Here is a 27100-nt window from a genome sequence, read left to right as displayed (position 1 = left end):
CTGGAAAAGGCTATTGGGAAGCAGCTTGGTGAGAATAGATCACCTGTTGCAGCAATTGTTAGAAAATGGAAGAGGCTAAACATGACTGCTAATCTACCTCAGACTGGGGCTCCATGTAAGATTTCTCCTTGTGGGGCATCACTCATGATAAGAAAAGTGAGGAATCAGGCCAGAACTACACGGCAGGAGCTGGTGAATGACCTGAAGAGAGCTGGGATCACTCTTTCCAAAGCTACTATCAGTAGAACACTACGGCGTAGTGCTTTAAAATCATGCATCACACGGAGGGTTCCCCTACTTAAGTCAGCCCATGTCCAGGCCCGGCTGAAGTTTGCCAATGGCCATCTGGATGATCCAGAGGAGTCATGGGAGAAAGTCATGTGGTCAGATGACACCAAAATAGAACTTTTTTGTATAAACTCCACTCGTCGGGTTTGGAGGAAAAAGAAGGATGAGTATCATCCCAAGAACATCCCTACAGTGAAGCATGGGGGTGGAAACGTCATGCTTTGGGGGTGCTTTTCAGCAAAGGGGCCAGGACGACTGCACTGTATTAAGGAGAGGATGATTATTGAGAGATTTTGGCCAAAAACCTCCTTCCCTCAGTCAGAGCATTGAAGATGGGTCGCGGCTGGGTCTTCCAACATGAAGCACACAGCCAGGATAACCAAGGAGTGGCTTCATACCAAGCATATCAAGGTTCTGGAGTGGCTTAGCCAGTCTCCAGATCTAAATCCAATAGAAAATCTTTGGAGGGAGCTGAAACTTCGTGTTGCTCGGCGACAGCCCCGAAACCTGACAGATCTGGAGAAGATTTGTGTGGAGGAGTGGGCCAAAATCCCTGTTGCCGTGTGTGCAAACCTGGTGAAGATCTATAGGAAACGTTTGACCTCTCTAATTGCAATCTGCACTAAATATTAACACTGACGATCTCATGTGTGCAAATACTTATGAACCCCAGTAACATACAAACAAATCATTAAAAAAAATCATACAATGTGATTTCTGGATTTTTCTTTTTAGATTATGTCTCTAATAGTGGAAATACATCTATGATGAACTTTTCAGACCTCTCCCTAATTTCTAAGTGGGAGAACTTGCAAAATTACAGGGTGTGCAAATACTTGTGGACCTCACTGTATGTATATATATATATATATATATATATATCATACTTGCCAACCCTCCCGAATTTTCCGGGAGACTCCCGAAATTCAGCGCCTCTCCCGAAAACCTCCCGGGACAAATATTCTCCCGAAAACCTCCCGATTTTCAGCCGGAGCTGGAGGCCACGCCCCCTCCAGCTCCATGCGGACCTGAGTGAGGACAGCCTTTTTTCACTACGGGAGGACAACAGGGTGACAAGAACTAAATCATCCAGACTAGAGATACATTGTATTATTATGTTTATCTTACCTAAAAAAAAATAGATATTTATTAATTTAAAAAAAATAAAATAAATAAATACATTTTTACTATATTTTGCTAAAAACATCAACATTTATTGTATTTTTATTTTTATTTTTTCTGACTCCTTATTACATCCAGCCATAGAATTTTACATTAAAATAAACATATTTGAAATAATTAATTTTAAATTATCATAATAATTCATTTAAAATGACCATATTTAATTATTAAAATAATTGCTTGTTTATCAACAACTTTAGCATTTTATTCATTACATTTTGAAGCTCTCAGAAGCCAAGTTATGTTGTATTCCTTAATATTTATTTATGCAAGTTTGAAGTATCAATTATCCAAACACAGTTTTGTTTGCATATTTTCAGGATATTATATATATATATATATATATATATATATATATATATATATATGTATATATATATATATGAAATACTTGACTTGGTGAATTCTAGCTGTCAATATACTCCTCCCCTCTTAACCACGCCCCCAACCACGCCCCGCCCCACGTATATGTATATATATATATATATATATATATATATATATATATATATATATATATATATATATATATATATATATATATATATATATATATATGTATGTATGTATGTATGTATGTGTATGTATATGTATATGTATACATATACATATACATACACATACATACATATATACATATACATACCTACATATACATATACCGTATTTTTCGGAGTATAAGTCGCACCGGAGTATAAGTCGCACCTGCCGAAAATGCATAATAAATAAAGAAAAAAACATATATAAGTCGCACTGGAGCCCGGCCAAACAATGAAAACATCTGCGACTTATAGTCCGAAAAATACGGTACATATATATATATATATATATATATATATATATATATATATATATATATATATATATATATACAAAAGTTTACATACACTTGTAAAGAACATAATGTCTTGAATTTCCAATAATTTCTACAACTCTTATTTTTTTGTGATAGAGTGATTGGAGCACATACTTGTTGGTCACAAAAAAACATTCATGAAGTTTGTCTCTTTTATGAATTTATTATGGGTCTACTGAAATGTGACCAAATCTGCTGCGTCAAAAGTATACATACAGCAATGTTAATATTTGCTTACATGTCCCTTGGCAAGTTTCACTGCAATAAGGCACTTTTGGTAGCCATCCACAAGCTTCTGCTTGAATTTTTGACCACTCCTCTTGACAAAATTGGTGCACTTCAGCTAAATTTGTTGGTTTTCTGACATGGACTTGTTTCTTCGGCATTGTCCACACGTTTAAGTCAGGACTTTGGGAAGGCCATTCCAAAACCTTCATTTTAGCCTGATTTAGCCATTCCTTTATCACTTTTGATGTGTGTTTGGGGTCATTGTCCTGTTGGAACACCCAACTGCGCCCAAGACCCAACCTCCGGGCTGACGATTTTAGCTTGTCCTGAAGAATTCAGAGGTAATCCTCCTTTTTCATTGTACCAACAATATATATATATATATATATATATATATATATATATATATATATACATATATATATATATATATATATATATATATATATATATATATATACATATATATATATATATATATATATATATATATATATATATATATATATATATATATATATATATAAACGGGCAGCCCCCAGCCATCATTGCGATGTGGCACTCAATGAAAACAATTTTGACATGATAAGGACACACTAAGCTAAAAATGCTAAGATAATCTCTAAAATAAATATGTAAAAAAAAAAAATTAAGTTAATGTGCTAAATGAACCATTAAGGTAAATGTATGCTCAACTCAAAGTTTAGTTTGGTACATACTAACTACAACACTAAGTACTGAACTTAAGTTTTACAGAAGGAATGCTCAAGTACATTTTAAGTTAATCATGCTAAACTAAGCTCTTAGAAACGCTAAACTTTAACCTGAGTTTTCCCCAAAAAATGTTGAACAAAGTTCTAAAGCAACTATGCCAAACTAAGCCTGAAGAGATGTATGCAGAAGTCAACTTTAAGCTAAGTAAGGTAAACTAAAATGTCAAATGTAAACATAGTCTCCTAAGTAAATACTATAAACCACATTCTAAGCTAACAGCGCTAAACTGTTAGCTCATATAGCAAAACTAATCTCGAAAATGACTCACATTCAAGGTCTTGTTTCCTAGTTATTGTACTTTTCTTATGTCATTGTTGTGTGGAGCAGCATTGCATTTCACACAATGGCCATTTTATGTGTTGCACTCCAGCAAACACAGGCTGCACTCATTTGTGTGTGTGTGTGTGTGTGTGTGTGTGTGTGTGTGTGTGTGTGTGTGTGTGTGTGTGTGTGTGTGTGTGTGTGTGTGTGTGTGTGTGTGTGTGTGTGTGTGTGTGTGTGTGTTGCACCGACCAGTTAGCATTACGTAATAATTAAGATTCACAGGAAGGGTCAGGAAGTGTCACATCATGTAGAACAAATCTTGCATACTATAGTACTAGCATCCTGTTAGAATACTACTAACATACTACTAGCATACTACAGTACTAGTATCCTTATAGAAGACTTCTACTATTAGAATACAACGAGCATATTATTTCAATAATACTAGTATACTACAGTACTAGCATCCTACTAGAATACTACGAGCATACTACAGTACTAGCATCCTGTTAGACTGCAAATGCCATCCTATTGAAAACACTGCTAGCATCCTATTGGAATACTACTAGCATCCTATAGGAATACTACTAGCATCCTATTGAAAACACCACCAGCATCCTATATGAATACTACTAGCATCCTATTGAAAACACCACTAGCATCCTATTGGAATACTACTAGCATCCTATAGGAATACTACTAGCATCCTATAGGAATACTACTAGCATTCTATTGAAAACACTACTAGCATCCTATTGGAATACTACTAGCATCCTATAGGAATACTACTAGCATCGTATAGGAATACTACTAGCATCCTATTGAAAACACCACCAGCATCCTATATGAATACTACTAGCATCCTATTGAAAACACCACTAGCATCCTATTGGAATACTACTAGCATCCTATAGGAATACTACTAGCATCCTATAGGAATACTACTAGCATTCTATTGAAAACACTACTAGCATCCTATTGGAATACTACTAGCATCCTATAGGAATACTACTAGCATCGTATAGGAATACTACTAGCATCCTATTGGAATACTAGCATCCTATTTGAATACTACTAGCATCCTATAGGAATACTACCAGCATCCTATAGGAATACTACTAGCATCCTATTGAAAAAAACTACTAGCATCCTATTGGAATACTACTAGCATCCTATAGGAATACTACTAGTATCCTATAGGAATACTACTAGCATCCTATTGAAAACACGACTAGCATCCTATTGGAATACTACTAGCATCCTATAGGAATACTACTAGCATCCTATTGAAAACACTACTAGCATCCTATAGGAATACTACTAGCATCCTATAGGAATACTACTAGCATCCAAATTGAAAACACTACTAGCATCCTATTGGAATACTAGCGTCCTATAGGAATTTTTTTTTTTTTTTTTTTTTTTTTTGTGTCCTGTCCTGCTTCTCAGGCAAATCATATAGTTGATGTAGATGCCCATGTCGGCTGTTCAGATTTACTTTACAAAAGAGAAGTGTAGGATACTTCTCTTGTTGCCTTATTTGTATTTGACTTTATTAAATGTATTTATATTATCATTTAGTGCAGCCGGGCCGGAGCAGGAGGGGATAGAAAGAGAAAAAAAAAAGAAGACAGAGGGGGAAATTGTGGGGACAAGAGGGGGATTAGACAGAGAGACAAAAACAACAACAGCAAACAACAACAACAACAACAATAGAGCAACATCAGCAAATATGACATGTACAAATATGATGGTAAAAGTAATAGCAAATAAGCAGTTAGCGAAAAATAAAAAATAATACAGAAATGACAATGAGCATTATTACACTACAAATGGATCAATACAAATACCAATAGAAATAGCGCTATTGATAATGAACAATACCAATAATTTACCTTTATTATCAACAATACAGTTGTTTAAATGCAACAATACATATACGTAATGATAACTTGAGATACGAAAGAATGCAGAAAAATGGAGGGGGAGAAAGAGAAGCAACCTACATTAACCTTGTAGATTGTTATAGTCACAATAGGTTAAGCTTTGTCAGTGTGCCATGTGTTACACCCAGTTTACCCTAGGGCAACAACGTTAATATATGTTTGATGAAACGTGATTATGTGCATGAGTGTAAGTATGCATATGTACTTGTATATGTACAGAATGTGTATATGTGTTTGTACAATGAATGTATATGTACAGAATGTGTATACGGTATGTGTTTGTACAGTGAATGTATATGTACAGTATGTGTATGTGTATGTTTGTATATTGAATGTGCGTGTGGATGTACGAACATGTCCTATAGGAATATTACTAGCATCTTATTAGAATACTATGAGAATATTACTTATATGTTGTCAATATTCCGTGTTTTATCGTTCATAGAAAATTTTTAAAATTCCATTACGTTTTTTAAGGCGGTCTGTCATAACGTTTTTAGCATTCAATCAGACATTATTGTGAGGTTTTGTATTAGTGTTCCTAAAAATCAGATATACCGGCCCCCAGACACATTTTTTCCTCTAAATGTGGCCCCCCCGAGTCAAAATAATTGCCCAGGCCTGGTTTAGCATGTAAAGCTGCTTAGTAAGTGCTAGCACGCTAACATTAGCATACTCTCCCACAGAGAAGATTCCGGGAGACTCTGGGACAAGGAGAAGAGCATCAAACAAAGAGAGGCTTACGCCGCCTTCTCCTCCGTCCTACTCTACATTCTCGCGGCGTGAGCATCCCGGCCGCCCAGGGGGGGACGGGGACGGGGACGGGAAGGGGGGGTGAAGAGACAAAAGACAGAGTGTCTAACACGTTGGCACTCTCGCCTCCAACGAGCTCAATTATGACGGACTTACCGGGACCCGGCTCTTAGCGCCCCCGGGGACAGGTCCCGTCTCCGTGCAGGTTCGGGGCAAAAAAGGGGCAGTTTCCCCACGAGATGGCACAGCTTTACCGACTGTGTTTTATAAATAATACAGAGCGACGATTCAAAGACTTCAAAGCCCATTGCTAACCTAACATGTATACACAAAAATACACACACACACAACTAGCACAGCAATTAAGACTAAGTGTGTCAGCGCGGAAAGACATTCTAGAACAGTGGTTCTTAACCTGGGTTCTATCGAACCCTAGGGGTTCGGTGGAGGTCAAGACACGCCCGACTCATCGTGTAAACAAAAACTTCTCCCTGTCGGCGTATTATGGATACCCCCAAACAATGTCCCCTCTAATTTTCCACATAAACACAAAAACTCCTTGAGCATTCGGTGGAGCACATGTGAGCGACGTCAGCCATGCACATGCACTGTGGTCACACCTGGAGCACACCTGTCCCAAACCTGACTAAATAACAAGTTCAATGTTTTATTATTATAATCAAATGACAGCGGTCATTTCCATGAGATTATTTTCTAATATAAGTGTTTTGGCCCACTTACAATGACTATAACATATTGTTTTTCATGAGCTGTGTACTAGTATTATATGTCTGGGTGGGGGTCCTGCTTTGGAAATAATGTGTATCCCTTTCAGATATCGCATTTAGTTCCCACTAAAACATTCACATGTTGCACAATGAGATGTAAACATGGGATCATGTGTACATTCCTGTAACTTTTTGTTTGTAAAATATACCTTTATTAGTATTTCTTTAATATAATAACATCATTTTATGATTATGGTTCGGGTTCGGTGAATGCGAATATGAAACTGGTGGGGTTCGGTACCTCCAACAAGGTTAAGAACCACTGTTCTAGAAGATTCTTCAGCCCCCCCATTACCGAGAAATGATGAAAAACAGAGAAGATCGATGCTATCTTGTCTTTTAGCGTGCCCCCGCTTCGCTAAATTAAAGTTTTGGTTTTAAAGCTGAAATTTTTGGTAAATATTTTCAAACTCATTGATTTTTTTAATCAAAATATAATTATAAAAACCTGATCATATTGATTGATTTGCATGTTTTTAAGAGTAAGTTTCATTTAGAGCAGACCTGGGCAAATTAAGGCCTGGGGGCCACATGAGGCCCGTTGAGCTTTTCAATCTGGCCCGCCGGACATTCCCAAATACCGTATTTTTCGGACTATAAGTCGCAGTTGAGGAACATAAACACAACAGAACAAACACCCAGAATCCCATGCAGCCCTGACTCTTCCGGGCTACATTATACACCCCTGTTACCACCAAACCCCGCCCCCACCACAATCCTGCTCCCTCACACATCAACCCCCCCCCCACCCTCTGTGTTGAGGTGGGCGGGGTTTGGTAGCAGGGGCGTATAATGTATCACGGAAGAGTTAGGGCTGCATGGGATTCTGGGTATTTGTCCTGTTGTGTTTATGTTGTGTTACGGTGCAGATGTTCTCCCGAAATGTGTTTGTCATTCTTGTTTGGTGTGGGTTCACAGTGTGGCGCATTATTAGTAAGAGTGTTAAAGTTTTTTTTATACCGCCACCATCAGTGTAACCTGTGTGGTTGTTGAACAAGTATGGCTTGCTGTCACCTACGTAAGCAAGCGGAAGCCCCATACAACATGTGGCTGATCAGGCACGCTGGTAGTAGTGGGCGCTATATGTTGTACCATCACGCCACGCATGACGCTGACAAGCGCTATTCATTCAAAACCCGCGTGCCGCACCAGCTTATAAATTCCATATAAAGGCGCGGGCAATGTGTCTGAGGCCCCTGGTTTATACATGGCACAAAGCAAAAAAAAAATTTTTATATGCAATGTTATTTCATTTAAAATTTCAAAAATTTTTGCGGCTCCCATTGTTTTCTATAATTTGTGAAACTGGTCAAAATGGCTCTTTGACTGGTAAAGGTTGCCGACCCCTGGACAAGACATATAAGATTTCATGGGATTTAGCGATTAGGAGTGACAGATTGTTTGGTAAACGTATAGCATGTTCTATATGTTATAGTTATTTGAATGACTCTTACCATAATATGTTACGTTAACATACCAGCCTTTCAAATGTCTATTCTTGGTGTTGGGTTTTATCAATTAAATTTCCCCCAAAGATGCGACTTATACTCCAGTGCGACTTATATATGTTTTTTTCCTTCTTTATTACGCATTTTCGGCCGGTGCGAGTTATACTCTGGAGCGACTTATACTCCGAAAAATACGGTAATTTTTTTAGATCTTTAAGATGGAAACTGTAGCTGCCATTATGATGTGCAGTGATGTTTTCTAATTACTTTACAAAGTATTTCAATGGTTGGAATCTGCGCTTTTGCATCATGTACTAGTTATTATGGTAATCTAATTAGTTACTATGGTAATCTATTTAGTTACTATGGTAATCTAAGTCAGAGCAGCTCAGACGAGGCACCAAGCAGTGTGTGTGGGGAGCGTTTCCACAGAGTGTTTCCACAGCGGCCAGCCTAAAATGCGGGTGTCAGGGGCAGATTTTTACAACCAAGTTCTAAAGCTTAGTGATTTATCAGATGTATCAGATTGTAGGTGGGGTTTTTTTTTTACACTTCGCGTTCATATTTCGTTGTGTTTGTTGCATTTTTTTTGCGTTTCGCTTGATTGTAAAATATGTCGATCGAAAAGGGGTGTGACATTCATATTTTGTCAATATTCAATGTTTTATCCTTCATAGAAAAACTCAAAATTCCATTCCGATTTTTAAGGCGGTCTGTCATAACGTTTTTAGCATTCAATCAAGACATTATTGTGAAGTTTTGTATTAGTGTTCCTAAAAATAGATATACCGGCCCCCAGACACATTTTTTTCCTCTAAATTTGGCCCCTGAGTCAAAATAATTGCCCAGGCCTGATTTAGAGGGTTCGTACACCTTTTCCATGGCCAAATCCAAGCACTTTTTAAGGACTTTCAAGATTTTCCTGAGGGAACTCTCCTGAAGGAATCAATAAAGTACTATCCATCTATCAATTTTCCAGTACCCTTCAAAAGGCGAAAACCAGTGCGAATCCAATCCATAGGCTTGTTGTTTGAGGTCACCAAATGCTGTTGTCACAACAGGGTTTTTTTCGCAACTTACTTGGAGGATTGTTCTCCCAGGACGCAAACGGACTATTCCGGACAGGACTTGAAAGTAGGAACATATTTATTAATTAATAAATCCTACACAGGACAAAAGTCAGGAACTAAATCAAAAGGAAAGCTTGCCGATTGCACGAGAGGCTAAGGGACATAAAACTTAAAGCAGGAAACATACGCTAACACTTAGCCTGAACTATGGACATGAAACAAACAAAACTTACTGTGGCAAGAAACGAGCAGTATGAACTAAGCATGACACAAGTAATGACGCCAGGACGACTAACTGGCAAAGACAGGCTTAAAACTAATCAGTCGCCATGGAAACAAAAACAAACAAGGATGCACAAAAACAGGAACTACTGGAGTCTTAAACTAACAGAAAATAACAAAAAAAACATGATCAAGAGCACAGATCATGACAGCTGTCTGTAGGAAAAATATGGAAAATCTGCCAAAACCCTAAGCCTAACATTGAACCAGCAGTTATCATTAACTGAATGGGGCATAGAAAATGAATCAATCAATGTTTACCTATACAGCCCTAAATCACGAGTGTCTCAAATGGCTGCACAAGCCACGACGACAGAGGTCATATCCCACATCAGGGCAAGAAAAAAACTCAACACAAATGAAGCAGTGTTTCTGTAGACTATTCAATGTCATTGATGTTTGCAAACGTTGTTTACTTGTTTGTTTGTATCATCACCATTCATGTATACATCATTCCTTACAAGAAATAACATGAATTATTGTTTACTTGTTTGTATCATAATTAATGTATACATCATGCCTTACAATAAATAACATTAATTATTATTGTTTACTTGTTGGTTTGTATCATAATTCATGGAGACATCATGTTCATTAAAAAAGACAACCTCCCGGCATGTTGGACCGATGCACCGCTGCCATATATATGGCTCTGGCATGACAACAACCTAATGTAAGGGCTCGTGCAAAGCCAACAGATCAAGCGTGTAGCTTTCGTTTTTAAGGAAAGTTAATTTATTTTTTTTCCATTTTATAATTGACCTATTGAGTCAGACTGCCGAGAAATATGATGAACTTTTCCAAGCATTTTTCAAACTTTGACAACACAACATTAAAATCCAAGCATTTTCAATGTAAATTTAAAAAAACACTTTAAGACCAATGTCTTGAAAAAATATATCACTCTTGAATCAACACAGTAGTTAATACTATAATCAATGTTAATTACAAACTAAATGTGAGATATAAATAATAATGGAAGTATAATTGTTTGTATATAATTGGTGCAAGGGTTTAACACGTGTACAAGGATATTTCACAAGCCTTTACTGTGTATATAATTGAACTGTGTTTATGTTGTTTGTAATGTGTATTTATAATATGTTGTACAAAGGACATTTCATAATTTTCGGAAGTTCATCTTGTACTTGACATTGTTTATAGGGTTAGGCGCAATAAGTGTTCAACTTCAGCCTAAACCCTTTCGGTCTGCAACTTTTTCATTTTCAATCTATGAATGTACAACTGTTTGTTTATTTTGTTGACCATTGACCGAAGAACAATAATAAACTAACTAAAAGGTGACAAAGGGCAGCCTTGGCGGAGTCCAACCCTCACTGGAAATGGGTCAAACTTACTGCCGGCAATGCGGACCAAGCTCTGTTTCCCGTTTCCAGTGAGGGTCAGACTCCGCCAAGGCTGCCCTTTGTCACTGATTCTGTTCATAACTTTTATGGCCAGAATTTCTAGGCATTGAGGGGATCCGGTTTGGTGGCTGCAGGATTAGGTCTCTGCTTTTTGCAGATGATGTGGTCCTGACGGCTTCAACTGGCCAAGATCTTCAGCTCTCACTGGATTGGTTCGCGGCCGAGTGTGAAGCGACTGAGATGAGAATCGGCGCCTCCAAGTCCGAGTCCATGGTTCTCGCCCGGGAAAGGGCGGAGTGCCATCTCCAGGTTGGGTAGGAGATCTTGCCCCAAGTGGAGGAGTTCAAGTACCTCGGAGTCTTGTTCACGAGTGAGGGAAGAGTGGATCGTGAGATCGACAGGCGGATCGATCCGTTGTGGTGAAAAAGGAGCTGAGCCGGAAGGCAAAGCTCTCAATTTACCGGTCGATCTACGTTCCCATCCTCACCTATGGTCATGAGCTTTGGGTTATGACCGAAAGGACAAGATCACGGGTACAAGCGGCCGAAATGAGTTTCCTCCGCCGGGTGGCGGGGCTCTCCCTTAGAGATAGGGTGAGGAGCTCAGAGTAAAGCCGCTGCTCCTCCACATTGAGAGGAGCCAGATGAGGTGGTTCGGGCATCTGCTCAGGATGCCACCCGAACGCCTCCCTATGGAGGTGTTTGGGGCACATCCGACCGGCAGGAGGCCACGGGGAAGACCCAGGACACGTTGGGAAGACTATGTCTCCCGGCTGGCCTGGGAACGCCTCGGGATGCCCCGGGAGAAGCTAGACCATACTTGCCAACCTTGAGACCTCCAATTTCGGGAGGTGGGGGGTGGGGGGTGGGTGCGGGGGGCGTGGTTAAGAGGGGAGGAGTATATTTACAGCTAGAATTCACCAAGTCAAGTATTTCATATATATATATATATATATATATATATATATATATATATATATATATATATATATATATCCCCGCGACCCCGAAGGGAATAAGCGGTAGAAAATGGATGGATGGATGGATATATATATATATATAAATAAAATAAATACTTGAATTTCAGTGTTCATTTATTTACACATATACACACACATAACACTCATCTACTCATTGTTGAGTTAAGGGTTGAATTGTTCATCCTTGTTCTATTCTCTGTCACTATCTTTCTAACCATGCTGAACACCCTCTCTGATTATGCATTGCTGTGTGGCACGCACAAAAGTGCTTTCATCAAATGCACTAGATGGCAGTATTGTCCTGTTTAAGAGTGTCACAACATTGCTGTTTACGGCAGACGGACTGCTTTACTGTAGACGTTCTTTATATCGTGGGAAAGCGGACTCAGGTCCGCATGGAGCTGGAGGGGGCGTGGCCTCCAGCTCCGCCTGAATTTCTGGAGAAAATTTGTCCCGGGAGGTTTTCGGGAGAAATTTTAATGTAAAATTCTATCGCTGGATGTAATAAGGAGTCAGAAAAAATAAAAATAAAAATACAATTAATTTTGATGTTTTTAGCAAAATATAGTAAAAATGTATTTAGTTTTTTTTTTTTTTTTAATTAATAAATATCTATTTATTTTTAGGTAAGATAAACATAATAATACAATGTATCTCTAGTCTGGATGATTTAGTTCTTGTCACCCTGTTGTCCTCCCGTAGTGAAAAAAAGGCTGTCCTCACTCAGGTCCGCATGGAGCTGGAGGGGGCGTGGCCTCCAGCTCCGGCTGAAAATCGGGAGGCTTTCGGGAGAGGCGCTGAATTTCGGGAGTCTCCCGGAAAATCCGGGAGGGTTGGCAAGTATGAGCTAGACCAAGTGGCTGGGGAGAGGGGAAGTCTGGGCTTCTCTGCTTAGGCTGCTGCCCCCGCGGCCCGACCTCGGATAAGCGGGAAGAAAATGGATGGATAGATGGGCATTTTCAAGGTTTTTAAGCACCCGTACGAACCCTGCATATATATCCTACTGCAATTCCAGTAAACACACTTTTGTCGTAGGTCCTGCTCAGCCTGTTGATTAGTTGGAGCACTGCTGCCCCCTAACCGGAGGCGTGTGTATTGTTCAAGCATGAATAAGTCCCCCCTTGACACCTCAACGCCCCACCCCAGGATAGATTAAAGTGTAAAAAGTGTGAGCTTCATCCTTGCAGATTTAAGTATACATTGGGATACATTGTGGTGGTCTTCGCTGCTATTGTATTGATGAACATGTAATATTGATGACAAATCTAAGATGGGTTAGCATCATAAAGTCACTCCTTCCAGAAGCCTCTATCATCATCCACAACCAGAAGGCGGGCTGTGCGGCAATGGCTGCCAGTGTAGATAAAGGTCAAAAGCGGCATAAAGGTGTCTTACCGCGGGATGCAGTTCGGGGAGGATCCGTCTATGTCCTGGGTGGCGAACAGGTTCATCGCTACCGGTCTGTTGAGAGCCCCGATGCCGGGGAAGCTCAGCCGGCCACTTCTCTCCGCCATGGTGCCGGGTGAGGCAGAGCGGAGCCGGGCAATGTTCGTCAGGTCCGTGCGGAGAACAAGCGGCGCCGCCCCGCAGTGCTCCTCGCTTTCCCCCGGGGGACGTGGTGAAGGAGGCCCGGGTGGAGATGCAGTGCCAGCCGGAGAAAAGCGACTGGTCGCGGGGGTTCTCGTGCCCTCCACGCCGCTACAAGGCCCCGCCTACAAAGGGGCGGAGCTCGGAAACACTTTAAAAATGACCTTTTATCTTGGTGACGTGACATTTTTTTCCACATGTATAGTCATTTTCATCAAAGGAAGTAAAACATATTTGAGAGTCTGCATATTAAAATGTAGCTACTCGTCAGTTTGTCAATGACGTCACAATTGCACCAATGCAGTTTGGATATAAACGCTGACCTTTAACCGCACTTGCGTCTAGAAGCCATGTTCTACTGTTGCGTTTCACAACTTTATTAAAAATGTTTATTTTGATTTATAGGCTTTAAGTAACGTAATTGTGGGGAAACACTGGCCTCTAGTGGTGGAAAGTTTAAAAAAAAAATTAAATAAAATGTGTCATATTAATGTGAAACAGTTAAAAATGCATGGATTGATTAGTTTGGTTAAGTCAGTGTCTCCTTTGATCCAAACATCATTTAGCACACAAACAAATGTTGACGTTTGAGCTTGTTCATGACTTTTGAACTGAGTGCAATTATTTTGATCTGTGCCTCACATGGAAAAAGTCCTGTCAGATTATCCCCACTGTGCTAAAGCACACCAGACGTCATTGTTTGACAAAAGTTTATTAGACGGCACCAGAAAAAGCTTTGCAGCGAGTGTTTTATTGACAATCAACTGCTGAAATGAACAAAAACATCACAGTCTAACAAATCTTGTTCTTACGTGGTGGGAGGGGGGCAGTGAAGGCAACACGATGTGCGCTGGGAGCCTCGTCCTAATCAGTTGGGCGGCGCCAACACAGATACAACCACAGCTTAGTCAACCTGGAACCAAGCGGGTCAAAGTACGGTATGGCGGATCCACTCGGACACCAAAATAATGGACTTGTAATCAAAAAGAAAGGACACAAGACATCATGGAACACAAAAAACAGGACTTTCCTGCAGAGGAAGGTACAAACTAAGACTTGGAAAAAATAAAAAGATTAAAAGAAGGCGTGCGCCAAGAAGCTCAAGGATGGAGTTCAACAACAACAAATGCACGGCGGCACAGACAAGGAAACATTCCGTCTTCAGTGTTTGCTCTCAGCAGAGGGCGAGCGGGAGCGGGATCGGGATCGCGAGCGGGACTGGTTGTTTTGCGCGGGGGGTGGCGTGCGTGAGCGAGACCGGGGGGATCGCGAGCGGGACTTGGACCTGGAGCGAGATTTGGACCGGGACTTCGAGCGGGAGGGGGACCTATCGCTGGCCTTGCCGCCGCTCAGCGCTTTCTTTTCCGGGGTGCGACTGGGTGTCCGGGAGCGGCTGCGGCTCCTGGAGCGGTTCCGGCTCCTGGAGCGGCTGCGGGAGTAGCTGCGGGAGCGTGAGCGAGAGCGAGACCTGCTCCTGCTGCGGCTGTTGGAGAAAGATCGCCAGGATCATTAGGAGACGTCTGTGTTTGCAACTTCAAGACTAGAACATAAACATGATTAGGGCTGCAGCTATCCATTATTCTAATAGAGTAATCTATCGGTTAGTTTAATCAATCGAGTATTTGGATAAAACACTTTATAGTCTCAATGCTTATTTTAGGGGGAAATAGTTTAAATAAAAAGTTTTTCTGGTTGCCATAAACTTTTTTTATAATGTTCTATTTACCTTTTACCTTATCATTTACCCGACATCAGCTTTCTTTAGCATCTATTCACCTAGTACCTTTTTTCACCTTCCATTTACCTTTTCTTCACCTTCCATTTACATTTATTTACCTTTTCTTCACCTTCCATTACCTACTGTGTACATGTATTTACCTTTTCTTTACCTCCTACATCATACTTGCCAACCTTGAGACCTCCGAATTCGGGGGGGGGGGGGGGTTTGGTGGTAGCTGGGGTGTATATTGTAGCGTCCCGGAAGAGTTAGCGATGCAAGGGGTTCTGGGTATTTGTTCTGTTACGGTGTGATGTTCTCCCGAAATGTGTTTGTCATTCTTGTTTGGTGTGGGTTCACAGTGTGGCGCATATTTGTAACAGTTTTAAAGTTGTTTATACAGCCACCCTCAGTGTGACCTGTATGGCTGTTGACCAAGTATGACTTGCATTCACTTGTGTGTGTGTGTAAAAGCCGCATACATTATGTGACTGGGCCGGCACGCTGTTTGTATGGAGGAAAAGCGGATGTGACGACAGGTTGTAGAGGACGCTAAAGGCAGTGCCTTTAAGGCACGCCCCCAATATTGTTGTCCGGGAGAAATTCAGGAGAACGGTTGCCCCGGGAGATTTTCGAGACGGGCACGGAAATTCGTGAGTCTCCCGGGAAAATCGGGAGGGTTGGCAAGTATGTCCTACATACTTTCTATAACCTTTTCTTTACCTTCTGCTTACCTGCCTTTACCTTTTAAAATGTACTTTCTATTCACTTTCTTTGACCTTTTTTAACCTTCTACTTACCTTAGATTTTTATTCTTTATTTTACCTTATTTTATGCGGTACGGATTTGATCAATCTTTATTCATCAAACAATTAATTGAAGCAACATGATATAAATGGAAGCGTTTTCCTTAAATTAATCGATAAACCGCTGCAGCCTTAATTGAACATGATCCAACTCACCCTCTGCTGTCCTCAAAGATCTTGATCTTGCGCCCATTGAGCTCGGTGCCGTCCAGCTTGGAGATGGCGTTCTTCATATCGCTTCGGGATGCAAACTCAACAACCCTGTGTTCAGAATCACAAGGCATTAGATTGGGGAGGGGGAAAAAAACAAACTAAAGGCCAACGTGGGCAAGGACTCACCCTTCGTTTTTGGTTGGCCTGTGAGCGTCAACAAAGGTAACCTCGCCAGCTTTCCTCATCAGGTCTTTGAGGTCCTGCGTGACGTGAGAACATTAGTTAGAACACTAGCAGACTGACAGCGCTCAGGTGTCTGAACCTTTTTTTTGGGTCACACCTGTAAGTAGATAAATGAACAGACAGCAAACAAAGCAGTGCACACAAGCTTACTAGTGTGGTGGAAACTAATGAAGTGCTAAAATGCTTGCAAACTAAAGAGTGAAAATATGTTCCTAATAAAAACCTTTTCCACTGCATGGTACCTTCTTGGCCAGGCTATGGACGCTCATCGGCTGGTCGAAGCGCTTAGCTTACCCTGTTGCTGTACCTCAACACTGCAGTATTTTTTTCCCCTCACGCTGCCCTCAGTCTCCTCTTGGATGAAAAGCGTCTTTTTACTGCTGCCAGTTAGCAAGTCGAGTTCGCTCACTTCTGTTTGGTAGTGAGGCAATGAGAGCGGAGATGATACTTTGCAGTGGAAAAGAGACATGACTTGCTGGGTACAGACAATGCTATATCGTGTTTTATGTGAATGTAGGAAAATCTAGCTTTGATATGTCCTCTGACCGAGGCTGAGACTTGACTAGCAAAAGGGACCATAAGAGGCCCTGAATGGCAAGCCTAAACTGTTGTGTGCATTGGAATGTATTCATATTTATATAAAAAGGGATGTAACGGTACTGTAGATACCAAGGTGCAGCAGTTTTAAAGGCTTCACAATATTGCCGTGATATGTGATGGTATCAAACAAAAACTTGATGAGTTAAGTTCTTTTTTCTGGAACTTTAGCATTGCACTCGGGCGGAAGGCAGGGTAAACCCTGGGCTAAAAAATAATAATTGGGAAGCACTGCTAAAAAGGCATTCAACTTTTTTTCCTTTTTAATATATTTTCTTGAAACTTTGGATGTTGCTGCACTATTCTTTGCATTTAATATGTTTGTAGAATAAATATGATGAGAACATTTAAGCATTATGTTTGTGTTCAATCACAGTAAGTGTTTAGTCTAAACATTCCTGCCACATCATTTTACATTATTTAACAATATTACCTCGTCTTTTTTTTTTTAAATGTATTCATACACCACAATACGTGATATCGTACTGTGAAATGTTGATACCGTTACATCCCTATTATATAATAAGAGCTAAGTGTTCAATACTGTGCACCCCTTTAACCAGCCCACCCGCTACAAAACACATGAGTTGTAATTGCTACTTACCTGTGTCCATTACCAGGAAGACATTAGCATAGCGTCACGTGTCCAAATAGCAAATGGGAACCAATGCAGTGTTAAGCCTTTGAGAAACGACCCGGCATCCGGCCTCCACAAGTAAGGGACCACCAGAGAGCAAGTAGGAGGAGGGGTGTTCGCCCAACTCAACACCCCGCCCCAGCTCCGTCAGCCAAAGAAAAAGACCCAAAGAGGGCGTGGGGGGAAGAGTGCGGCGGCCCGCCAGATTTGAGAGGGCGTTACAGCAGTCGGGGATGCCAGCCCACAGAACCTCCAGACCGGCTACGGACCTCCTAAGGCTACCGTATCCTGCGCTAGACCACTCTCGCCCGCTACCAGGGCCCAGCCAAGACTTTAGACCGGCGGCAACTGCGTGTAAGGAGAGGCACCAAATGGACACTATTCAGAAAACAACCAATAGAGGGCGGTGCACACTTGTGACCCCTCCGTGGAGGGTGTGCATTCACCTCTTGACAAAAGCATACAAAGTGCTTTAAGTTAGATTTTTCCACTGGCAGCAATTAGCTGCTCTCTCTAGGAGAAGTGTGGATTTTTGGCCAATTAGCTCAAAAGACCCATATTGACATGGGCCATTAATACATGATCAATACTTTTAAAAACAACTTATACAGTTTATGAGATCAACTTAACAATGGTGTGCTACAAAGGCTGACTTGTCTTACCTGCCAGCTGATGCGTGAAGAGAGGTTCTCCACAATCAACCTGTGGTCCGTGCGCACTGGGGGTCCATACCTATATTTAAAAAAAAAAAGAAAAAAAAAAGAAAAATGGGCATCACGGACCTGACAAGACACAGAAATTAGGCTTGGGCCGATATGCAACAAGTCTATTGACAAAACGATACATTTTAATTAGGTGGGTAACTTTACCAGCCATATGCCTGTTACGGGCTGCAAGGGTCACTGTTTGCAGCAGCTGCGGGCGTTTGCACTACATGCAGTTATTGGTAATAATGATAACTGCGGTAAAGGTTCCGACTAGAGATGTCCGATAATGGCTTGTTTGCCGATATTCGATATTCCGATATTGTCCAACTCTTAATTACCGATTCCGATATCAACCGATACCGATATATTCAGTCATGGAATTAACACATTATTATGCCTAATTTTGTTGTGATGCTCTGCTGGATGCATTAAACAATGTAACAAGGTTTTCCAAAATAAGTCAAGTTATGGAAAAAAATGCCAACATGGCACTGCCATATTTATTATTGAAGTCACAAAGTGCATTATTTTTTAACATGCCTCAAAACAGCAGCTTGGAATTTGGGACATGCTCTCCCTGAGAGAGCATGAGGAGGTTGAGGTGGGCGGGGTGGGGTTGAGGTGGGGGAGGGTAGGGGGTAGCGGGGGGGTGTATATTGTAGCGTCCCGGAAGAGTTAGTGCTGCAAGAGGTTCTGGGTATTTGTTCGGTTGTGTTACGGTGCGGATGTTCTCCCGAAATGTGTTTGTCATTCTTGTTTGGTGTGGGTTCAGTGTGGCGCATATTTGTAACAGTGTTAAAGTTGTTTATACGGCCACCCTCAGTGTGACCTGTATGGCTGTTGAAAAAGTATGCTTTGCACTCACTTGTGTGTGCAAAGCCGTAGATATTATGTGATTGGGCCGGCACGCAAAGGCAGTGCCTTTAAGGTTTATTGGCGCTCTGTACTTCTCCCTACGTCCGTGTACACAGCGGCGTATTAAAAAGTCATACATTTTACTTTTTGAAACAGATACCGATAATTTCCGATATTACATTTTAAAGCATTTATCGGCCGATATCGGCAGTCCGATATTATCGGACATCCCTAGTTTTGACCCACCCCCTCCTTAACACAGACAAAACCTATTTTATCGCTTTTACTTTTTGTTCAGGCGCAAAAAATTTTAACATGCGTGTATGTCTACATATATTTATTTTTTATAACTTGTTTGTTTTATTCAACTTGGATATAAGTTTACATTCCAATTACAATGTTAAAATAAATAAGTAATACAAATTTATTGCATTTGAAAGGGTATACTTGCACCGTTAGTGTTACATCATTGGTTAATTGTGTCTCAACATAATGTTGACAATATTGTTTATCAGCAATAATTTGTAGATCAATATACTGTTGAGCAAAATGTGCTATGGGCCCAGGCCTAACTGAGATTGATCAAGGAAAATTAGAGATCAGATAAGGTCTGACATGGTATGCAGCAGAGCAACATCTCGTACCTTGAACCACTGCTGCGAGATTGACGATAGCCACTAAAGCGGCCCATTCCAGAGCTGCCGCCACCACCTCCCCCGCCGCCACCACCACCTCCTCCTCCGCCGCCGCCACCTCCCCTTCCTCTCCTGGAGCGTGCGTGCTCGATGGTAACCCTGCACCACGGAGAGGGAGAGAATCCACATGAGTGAGCAGATAAAACTAAACGTGGACTTTGGAACTTTTTAAGAGCGCACCTCTCACTGCACAATTCTTTGCCATTTAACTCATACACGGCGTCATCTGCATCTCGGTGGTCATCAAACTCCTGAAAGAGAAAAAAAAAAAAGCCATTTTAAGCTGGGGAGTAAATCTTTAATAAGTGCAAAGAGGGACGTCACACTGACCACAAAGCCAAATCCGTTTTTCAAGTTGATTTCCCGGATCCGTCCAAAGCCCTTAAAAAACTTCTCCACATCTCTTTCTCTGGCGTGGGGGCTCAAACGGCCGATGAAGACCCGACTGCCACTCATTGTCTGTTAAACAAGATGCCACAGAATTAGCCACACACAAACATTTACAATGACTGTTTTTACACTGCAAGACCAAATCTGATTTTTTTCCCAGCTGACTGCTTAGTTTACAAGTAAAATGTAATCTTTATTAGACTCCAATGTAAACGTGCACAGGCCCCAATGTGGCTTTTACATCAATTGCATGCGCTGTTTAATAAAGTGAAAACAAACTAAGATGACCAGATTCTGTAATTTAACAAGTGGCTGCTGCTACTACTGTGCAAAACACCTTAAAGTTCGTTTTTTTACATAAATACAAATGTATGTTGTTATCTTTTTATAGCTGTTAAGAAAGAGGAGATACTAGGGGTGTGATTTTTTTAAATTATATATATATATATATATATATATATATATTTATTTTAATCTCTTCTGTCCAGCCACTTAGGCAAATATTGTTGACGTAGATGGCCATATATGCTGTACAGATTTACTGCACAAAAGAGAAGTGTGGCATACTTCTCTTGTTGCCTTATTTGCTTTTGAATGTTATTAAGCATGTGGTTAGAATTTTAATAAACAAAACCAGTTTCATTTTAATTTATACAGAAATTTACCAGAGCTGTTTATTTTATGAGTGGATGTAGTTAATCATAGAACTGACACCCAATGTTATTAAAAAAGTATTGATTTTGAATCGAGAATTGATCCTGAATCGAATCGTTACACCGAGGGCTGGGCGATGTATAGAGTTTGTACGATATATTTTTAAACAAGATATGAATTTTAAAAAATTCAAAATTCTGGAAGTTTGCGCATCCCTTGGACGCTGATTTTTTTTTAATAACGATTATCGCTTTCCGCCTGTGTTTTGTTTGGTTTATATTTGCCGGGTCAAATTATTAATTATTGGTCGACTTCAAAGTAATGCACTTTCCGGTACAATTTCTTAAATTTTGATTCGCCAAAAGTTTTATCGATCACAAATACTGCACTTCCGGTATTAACCCAAGAAGCGAAGCTTCAATGAAAAGTGGTTTCTTTTCAGCAAATGGCTCACTTATGAAGATGGAAAGATGTTTTCAGTGCCACTGTCTTAAATGACATTGAAACTAACTTGCAAAATTCTAAGTTTGTTGGCATTATTTGCCATGAAAGTGTAGATGCGGCGGTTTTTAAATGACTCATGATCTATACATAAAGGTGAGAATAATCAATTAAATTTGTCATATACATGTATGCCCTGGCACACAATTATCATTTCATGACCAAAGCAAAACACTTTTCACACTGTTATACTGAAATAAATACACCTACAACTTATTAAATGATAAATGATAAATGGGTTGTACTTGTATAGCGCTTTTCTACCTTCAAGGTACTCAAAGCGCTTTGACACTACTTCCACATTTACCCATTCACACACACATTCACACACTGATGGAGGGAGCTGCCATGCAAGGCGCTAACCAGCACCCATCAGGAGCAAGGGTGAAGTGTCTTACTCAGGACACAACGGACATGACGAAAGGTATTAGGTGGGGATTGAACCAGGGACCCTCGGGTTGCGCACGGCCACTCTCCCACTGCGCCATGCCGTCATTAAATAAGAATATAGAAAAAAATACCGGCAGCAGTAAAGTTTAGATCCAAGAAGGAGAAGAAAGTCAATGAATGTTTATAACTGAATACATTTACCGTATTTTCCGCACTATTAGCCGCACCTAAAAACCACAAATTTACTCAAAAGCTGACAGTGCGGCTTTTAACCCGGTGCGCTTTATATATGGATAAATATTAAGATTCATTTTCATAAAGTTTCGGTCTCGCAACTTCGGTAAACAGCCGCCATCTTTTTTCCCGGTAGAACAGGAAGCGCTTCTTCTTCTACGCAAGCAACCGCCAAGGTAAGCACCCGCCCCCATAGAACAGGAAGCGCTTCTTCTTCTACTGTAAGCAACCACCCGCCCGCGTAGAAGAAGAAAAAGCGCGCGGATATCACCGTACGTTTAATTTCCTTTGTGTGTTTACATCTGTAAAGACCACAAAATGGCTCCTACTAAGCGACCGGGATTTGGTTCATGAAAAGACGCAATCTCTCCATCCGCACACGGATTACTATTTCACAGCAACTGATATTCCTGTGAACCGCACTGTGGAACGGGAGCACGTACGGTGAATATTCGCACCACAGGGAATGAGAAGTCATCCTTCACTGTGGTTCTAGCTTGCCATGCTAATGGCCAGAAACTTCCACCCATGGTGATATTCAAAAGGAAGACCTTGCCAAAAGAGACCTTTCCAGCCGGCGTCATCATAAAAGCTAACTCGAAGGGATGGATGAAGAAAAGATGAGCGAGTGGTTAAGGTAAGTTTAAGTTTACGCGAAGAGGCCGGGTGGCTTTTTTCACGCAGCTCTGTCCATGTTGATATACGTATGTTTGTGATTGCACATTTGCGTACATTTTGGGAGTGAACAGAGTTCTTAGAACGCTGGTTTTTAATATATTATTAAAGTTTGACTGACCTATCTGACTGTTTTTTGACATTCCTTTAGCGCAGTTAGATGCGGCTTACAACACCGGGCGGCTTATAGGTGGACAAAGTTTTGAAATATGCCGTTCATTGAAGGCACGGCTTTTAACCCAGGGCGCCTTATGGTGCGGAAAATACGGTACATATGCATAACTTTTTTTTTTAATGCATCAAGTAACGTTTATGGCAACCTTTTTCCAAAACACACTATAGAATGTGAGATATAACAGGATACATATAATTTGTTTTCAAAACAGTTACAAAAAAGTGGGACCCCATTTTGAAAATTCCTAGCGCCAACACCGTAAATATATATTTTACATTTAGCCTATTATCGGCGCACTATGACAGTGATTCACCCAAAATTTGGCCGCCGAAAAAACTGACGCTGCCGAGCTCGTATGTAGTTTTCATGCTCACACGAACGATTTAGCTGGACCAAAGCTGATGTAAAAGTAGCAAACAGGTCGCATGGCCGTGTATTCTGCAAATAAATTAGAAAAGATTAAAATCCAAACAAATTTGACCTACCTCCTGATGTGGCCCAATTCTAATGCGTGATTATCAAGTTTGAAGCACTTTGGAGCATATAAATCGGTAATAAAATATCCAAATCTGCATCACTAGAGAGCAAAAAAATACGGTTTGGTGTCCAGTGTAAACGGAGCCTATAAATTATCCGGCTAAACCGGTTTAACAGTGATATTGCTGGACCAAAGCTGATGTAAAAGTAGCAAACGGGTCGCATGGACGTGTATTCTGCAAATACATTAGAAAAGATCAAATTCCAAACAAATTTGACCGACCTCCTGATGTGGCCCAATTCTAATGCGTAATTATCAAGTTTGAAGCACTTTGGAGCGTTTAGATTGGTAATACAATATCCAAATCTGTATCACTGAAGAGCAAAAAATACGGTTTGGTGTCCAGTGTAAACGGAGCCTATGAATTATCTGGCTAAACCGGTTTAACAGTGATATAGCTGGACCAAAGCTGATGTAAAAGTAGCAAACAGGTCGCATGGCCGTGTATTCTGCAAATACATAAGAAAACATCAAATTCCAAATAAAATGTGACCTACTTCCCGATGTGGCCCAATTCTAACAAGTTTGAGGCACTTTGGAGCGTTTAGATCGGTAATAAAATATCAAAATCTGTATCACTAGAGAGCAAAAAAATACGGTTTGATGTCCAGTGTAAACGGAGCCCATAAATTATCCGGCTAAACCGGTTTAACAGTGATATTGCTGGACCAAAGCTGATGTAAAAGTAGCAAACAGGTCGCATGGCCGTGTATTCTGCAAATACATTAGAAAAGATCAAATTCCAAACAAATTTGACCTACCTCCTGATGTGGCCCAATTCTAATGCATAATTATCAAGTAAGTTTGAAGCACTTGAGTGTTTAGATTGGTAAGAAAATATCCAAATTTGCATCACTAGAGCGCAAAAAATATGATTTGGTGTCCAGTGTAAACAGAGCCCATAATTTATATTGCTAAACCGGTTTAACAGTGATATAGCTGGACCAAAGCTGATGCAAACAGGTCGCATGGCCGTGTATTCTGCAAATACATTAGAAAAGATCAAATTCCAAACAAATTTGACCTACCTCCTGATGTGGCCCAATTCTAATGCGTAATTATCAAGTTTGAAGCACTTTGGAGCGTTTAGCTTGGTAATACAATATCCAAATCTGTATCACCGAAGAGCAAAAAATACGGTTTGGTGTCCAGTGTAAACGGAGCCTATAAATTATCTGGCTAAACCGGTTTAACAGTGATATAGCTGGACCAAAGCTGATGCAAACAGGTCGCATGGCCGTGTATTCTGCAAATACATTAGAAAAGATCAAATTCCAAACAAATTTGACCTACCTTCTGATGTGACCCAATTCTAATGCATAATTATCAAGTAAGTTTGAAGCACTTTGGAGTGTTTAGACTGGTGAGAAAATATCCAAATCTGCATCACTGGGGCACAAAAAATATGGTTTGGTGTCCAGTGTAAACAGAGCCCATAATTTATATTGCTAAACCGGTTTAACAGTGATATAGCTGGACCAAAGCTGATGCAAACAGGTCGCATGGCCGTGCAATACATTAGAAAATATCAAATTCCAAACAAATTTGACCTACCTCCTGATGTGGCCCAATTCTAATGCGTAATTATCAAGTTTGAAGCACTTTGGAGCGTTTAGATTGCAAAAAAATACGGTTTGGTGTCTAGTGTAAACGGAGCCTATAAATTATCTGACCAAACCGGTTTAACAGTTAATGTTTTACAGCACTTTTCTACTTGCCACTACTCAGCAATGTGAAATATTTCGGCTCAATAATCAAATCGATACTCTTATTGTACATTTATAAAACGGACATTTAGCAATGGGGTTGTAAAATACAAAGACGCCATAAACCGTAATCACAATTCAAATTACGACTTATCGACAAAAAATTATTTTTTTAAACTAAAAATATATTTGAAATACTTTATGAATTCACAACGTTATCCGTAATATAATTGTTTTTTTTAATTGCAGATTAGCTAGTGGGTAGTAATAATGCAAAGGGGCCTAGTTAGCTTATTCATCCTTAACTTCGGCGCCATGGCGACGATTTCACAATTAAATGCCTTGTTAGAATGTTATCAAATCGAGCACAGACGCGAATATACGGTACGATTAAACTTTTAGAAAAAACAACAACAGGCCAGAAAGTGCTGCAAATAAAATAAAATTAGTTTTCTCATTCACAACTCCTTGTCGCGCCTTTCTCGCCACGATGCCTTCTTTCCTTTGGCGTGCTAAGCTAGCAGCGGCTATACACCAAAAAACACGATTTAGAGTCGAAATCCGATTTAAAAAGTTGACGTTTGCACAATTGATTTAGGTACCAGACACACATCAGCCAGATACTCACCTTGGTTTTTATTAAAATTCGGCTCACGTCGAGGGTCGATAGCAACTTCTTGCTGCTCGACTCGTTCAAAATGGCGACCTGGAGGCTAAAGTACAGACAGGGGACAAGAGTTAGCGGTGGGTTGCCAGACGGGATGTCCTCCCTTGATCATGCATATGTACTTATTTTCAGTTCACCGACACTGCTACCCGATTAATTTAATATTATAATCATTACATTTTATTTAGAATGTAGCATAAGTGTGTTTTTTAGTTTAAAAGTGATCTATTCAAAGAATATTAGGACTGTAACGAAACTTTCAAATGAGTACATATAGTAGAGTTTGGCAACGTCTCTTACCATTGCTCGCAGCAGCCTACTAAATAAACAGTAAATATAATACGTTTTTTTAATCAAATGATGCTGACGATTTCATTGAATAAATATTTGTGAAGAAACTGTGTGTTTAAAAAATTCAGTGTGTAAAAATGAATTGCAAAAAAAAAATGTGTGTACAAAAATTCAGTGTAAAAAAAATCGGTGCAGAAATGCAGGATCGATTGCTTCAGTCTTAATTTACCGTCATTGAGTCTTGAAGCAATAAATATTCCTGCACTCAATTTTTACACCATTTTTTTTCAGTTTTCCATCCATCCATTTCTACCGAACAAACTGAATTATTAAACACACACATTTTTATCACTGAAATTGTCAGCATAATTTGAGTGTGTCCAAAAAAAAACTTTTATAATAAAGACAAAAATTAACCACCATAATTGATCACTCAGCATGCAGATATTAAAAGTTCTTATGGGAACACATATTTTTCTCTGATCAAAGAAATTGTTGATTTTATAGCTGTTCCCTTCACTTATATATGTAATATTTCTTTTATAAAAGGAGTTTTCCCAAAGAAAATGAAAACGGCAAAAGTTATTCCCATCTTCAAAAGTGGAGATAAGCATCAGTTCACCAACTATAGGCCTATTTCTCTACTCTCACAATTTT

The 27100-nt window shown here is 40.1% G+C and overlaps 2 protein-coding genes across 5 annotated transcripts in view; both read right to left on the bottom strand.

Moving 5' to 3' along the window:
• Nucleotides 1–13972, bottom strand: part of pacs2 (phosphofurin acidic cluster sorting protein 2) — an 89369-nt gene extending 75397 nt beyond the window's left edge. For all 4 annotated transcript variants that reach the window (XM_061969004.1, XM_061969007.1, XM_061969006.1 and 1 more), the window contains exon 1: nucleotides 13621–13972. In XM_061969004.1, the coding sequence (XP_061824988.1) occupies nucleotides 13621–13739 (119 nt within the window). In that variant the 5' untranslated portion in view covers nucleotides 13740–13972. The remainder of the gene's footprint in view (nucleotides 1–13620) is intronic.
• Nucleotides 13973–14508: 536 nt separating this feature from the next.
• On the bottom strand, nucleotides 14509–26232 carry srsf5a (serine and arginine rich splicing factor 5a). The gene is made up of 8 exons (XM_061969011.1): nucleotides 26114–26232; nucleotides 20553–20681; nucleotides 20403–20473; nucleotides 20172–20321; nucleotides 18628–18697; nucleotides 16675–16748; nucleotides 16492–16596; nucleotides 14509–15295 (listed from the first exon to the last, which is right to left on the bottom strand). Exons 2-8 carry the CDS (start codon nucleotides 20676–20678, stop codon nucleotides 14974–14976), a joined length of 918 nt encoding a protein of 305 aa, XP_061824995.1. The 5' UTR covers nucleotides 20679–20681; nucleotides 26114–26232; the 3' UTR covers nucleotides 14509–14973.
• Nucleotides 26233–27100: the final 868 nt, after the last annotated feature.

This window comes from Nerophis lumbriciformis, linkage group LG08 (genome assembly GCF_033978685.3).
Source record: "Nerophis lumbriciformis linkage group LG08, RoL_Nlum_v2.1, whole genome shotgun sequence".
NCBI lineage: Eukaryota > Metazoa > Chordata > Actinopteri > Syngnathiformes > Syngnathidae > Nerophis > Nerophis lumbriciformis.
This window is presented reverse-complemented; position numbering and strand designations above follow the sequence as displayed.

Bases quoted from the DNA above. Each gene is read 5' to 3' on its own strand.
- srsf5a (XM_061969011.1), bottom strand. From the start codon at position 20,678: ATGAGTGGCAGTCGGGTCTTCATCGGCCGTTTGAGCCCCCACGCCAGA. The intron at 20,474-20,552 runs GTCAGTGTGACG...TTTCTCTTTCAG, and splicing joins AAAACGGATTTGGCTTTGTG to GAGTTTGATGACCACCGAGA. The intron at 20,322-20,402 runs GTGCGCTCTTAA...TCCGTGGTGCAG, and splicing joins AAAGAATTGTGCAGTGAGAG to GGTTACCATCGAGCACGCAC.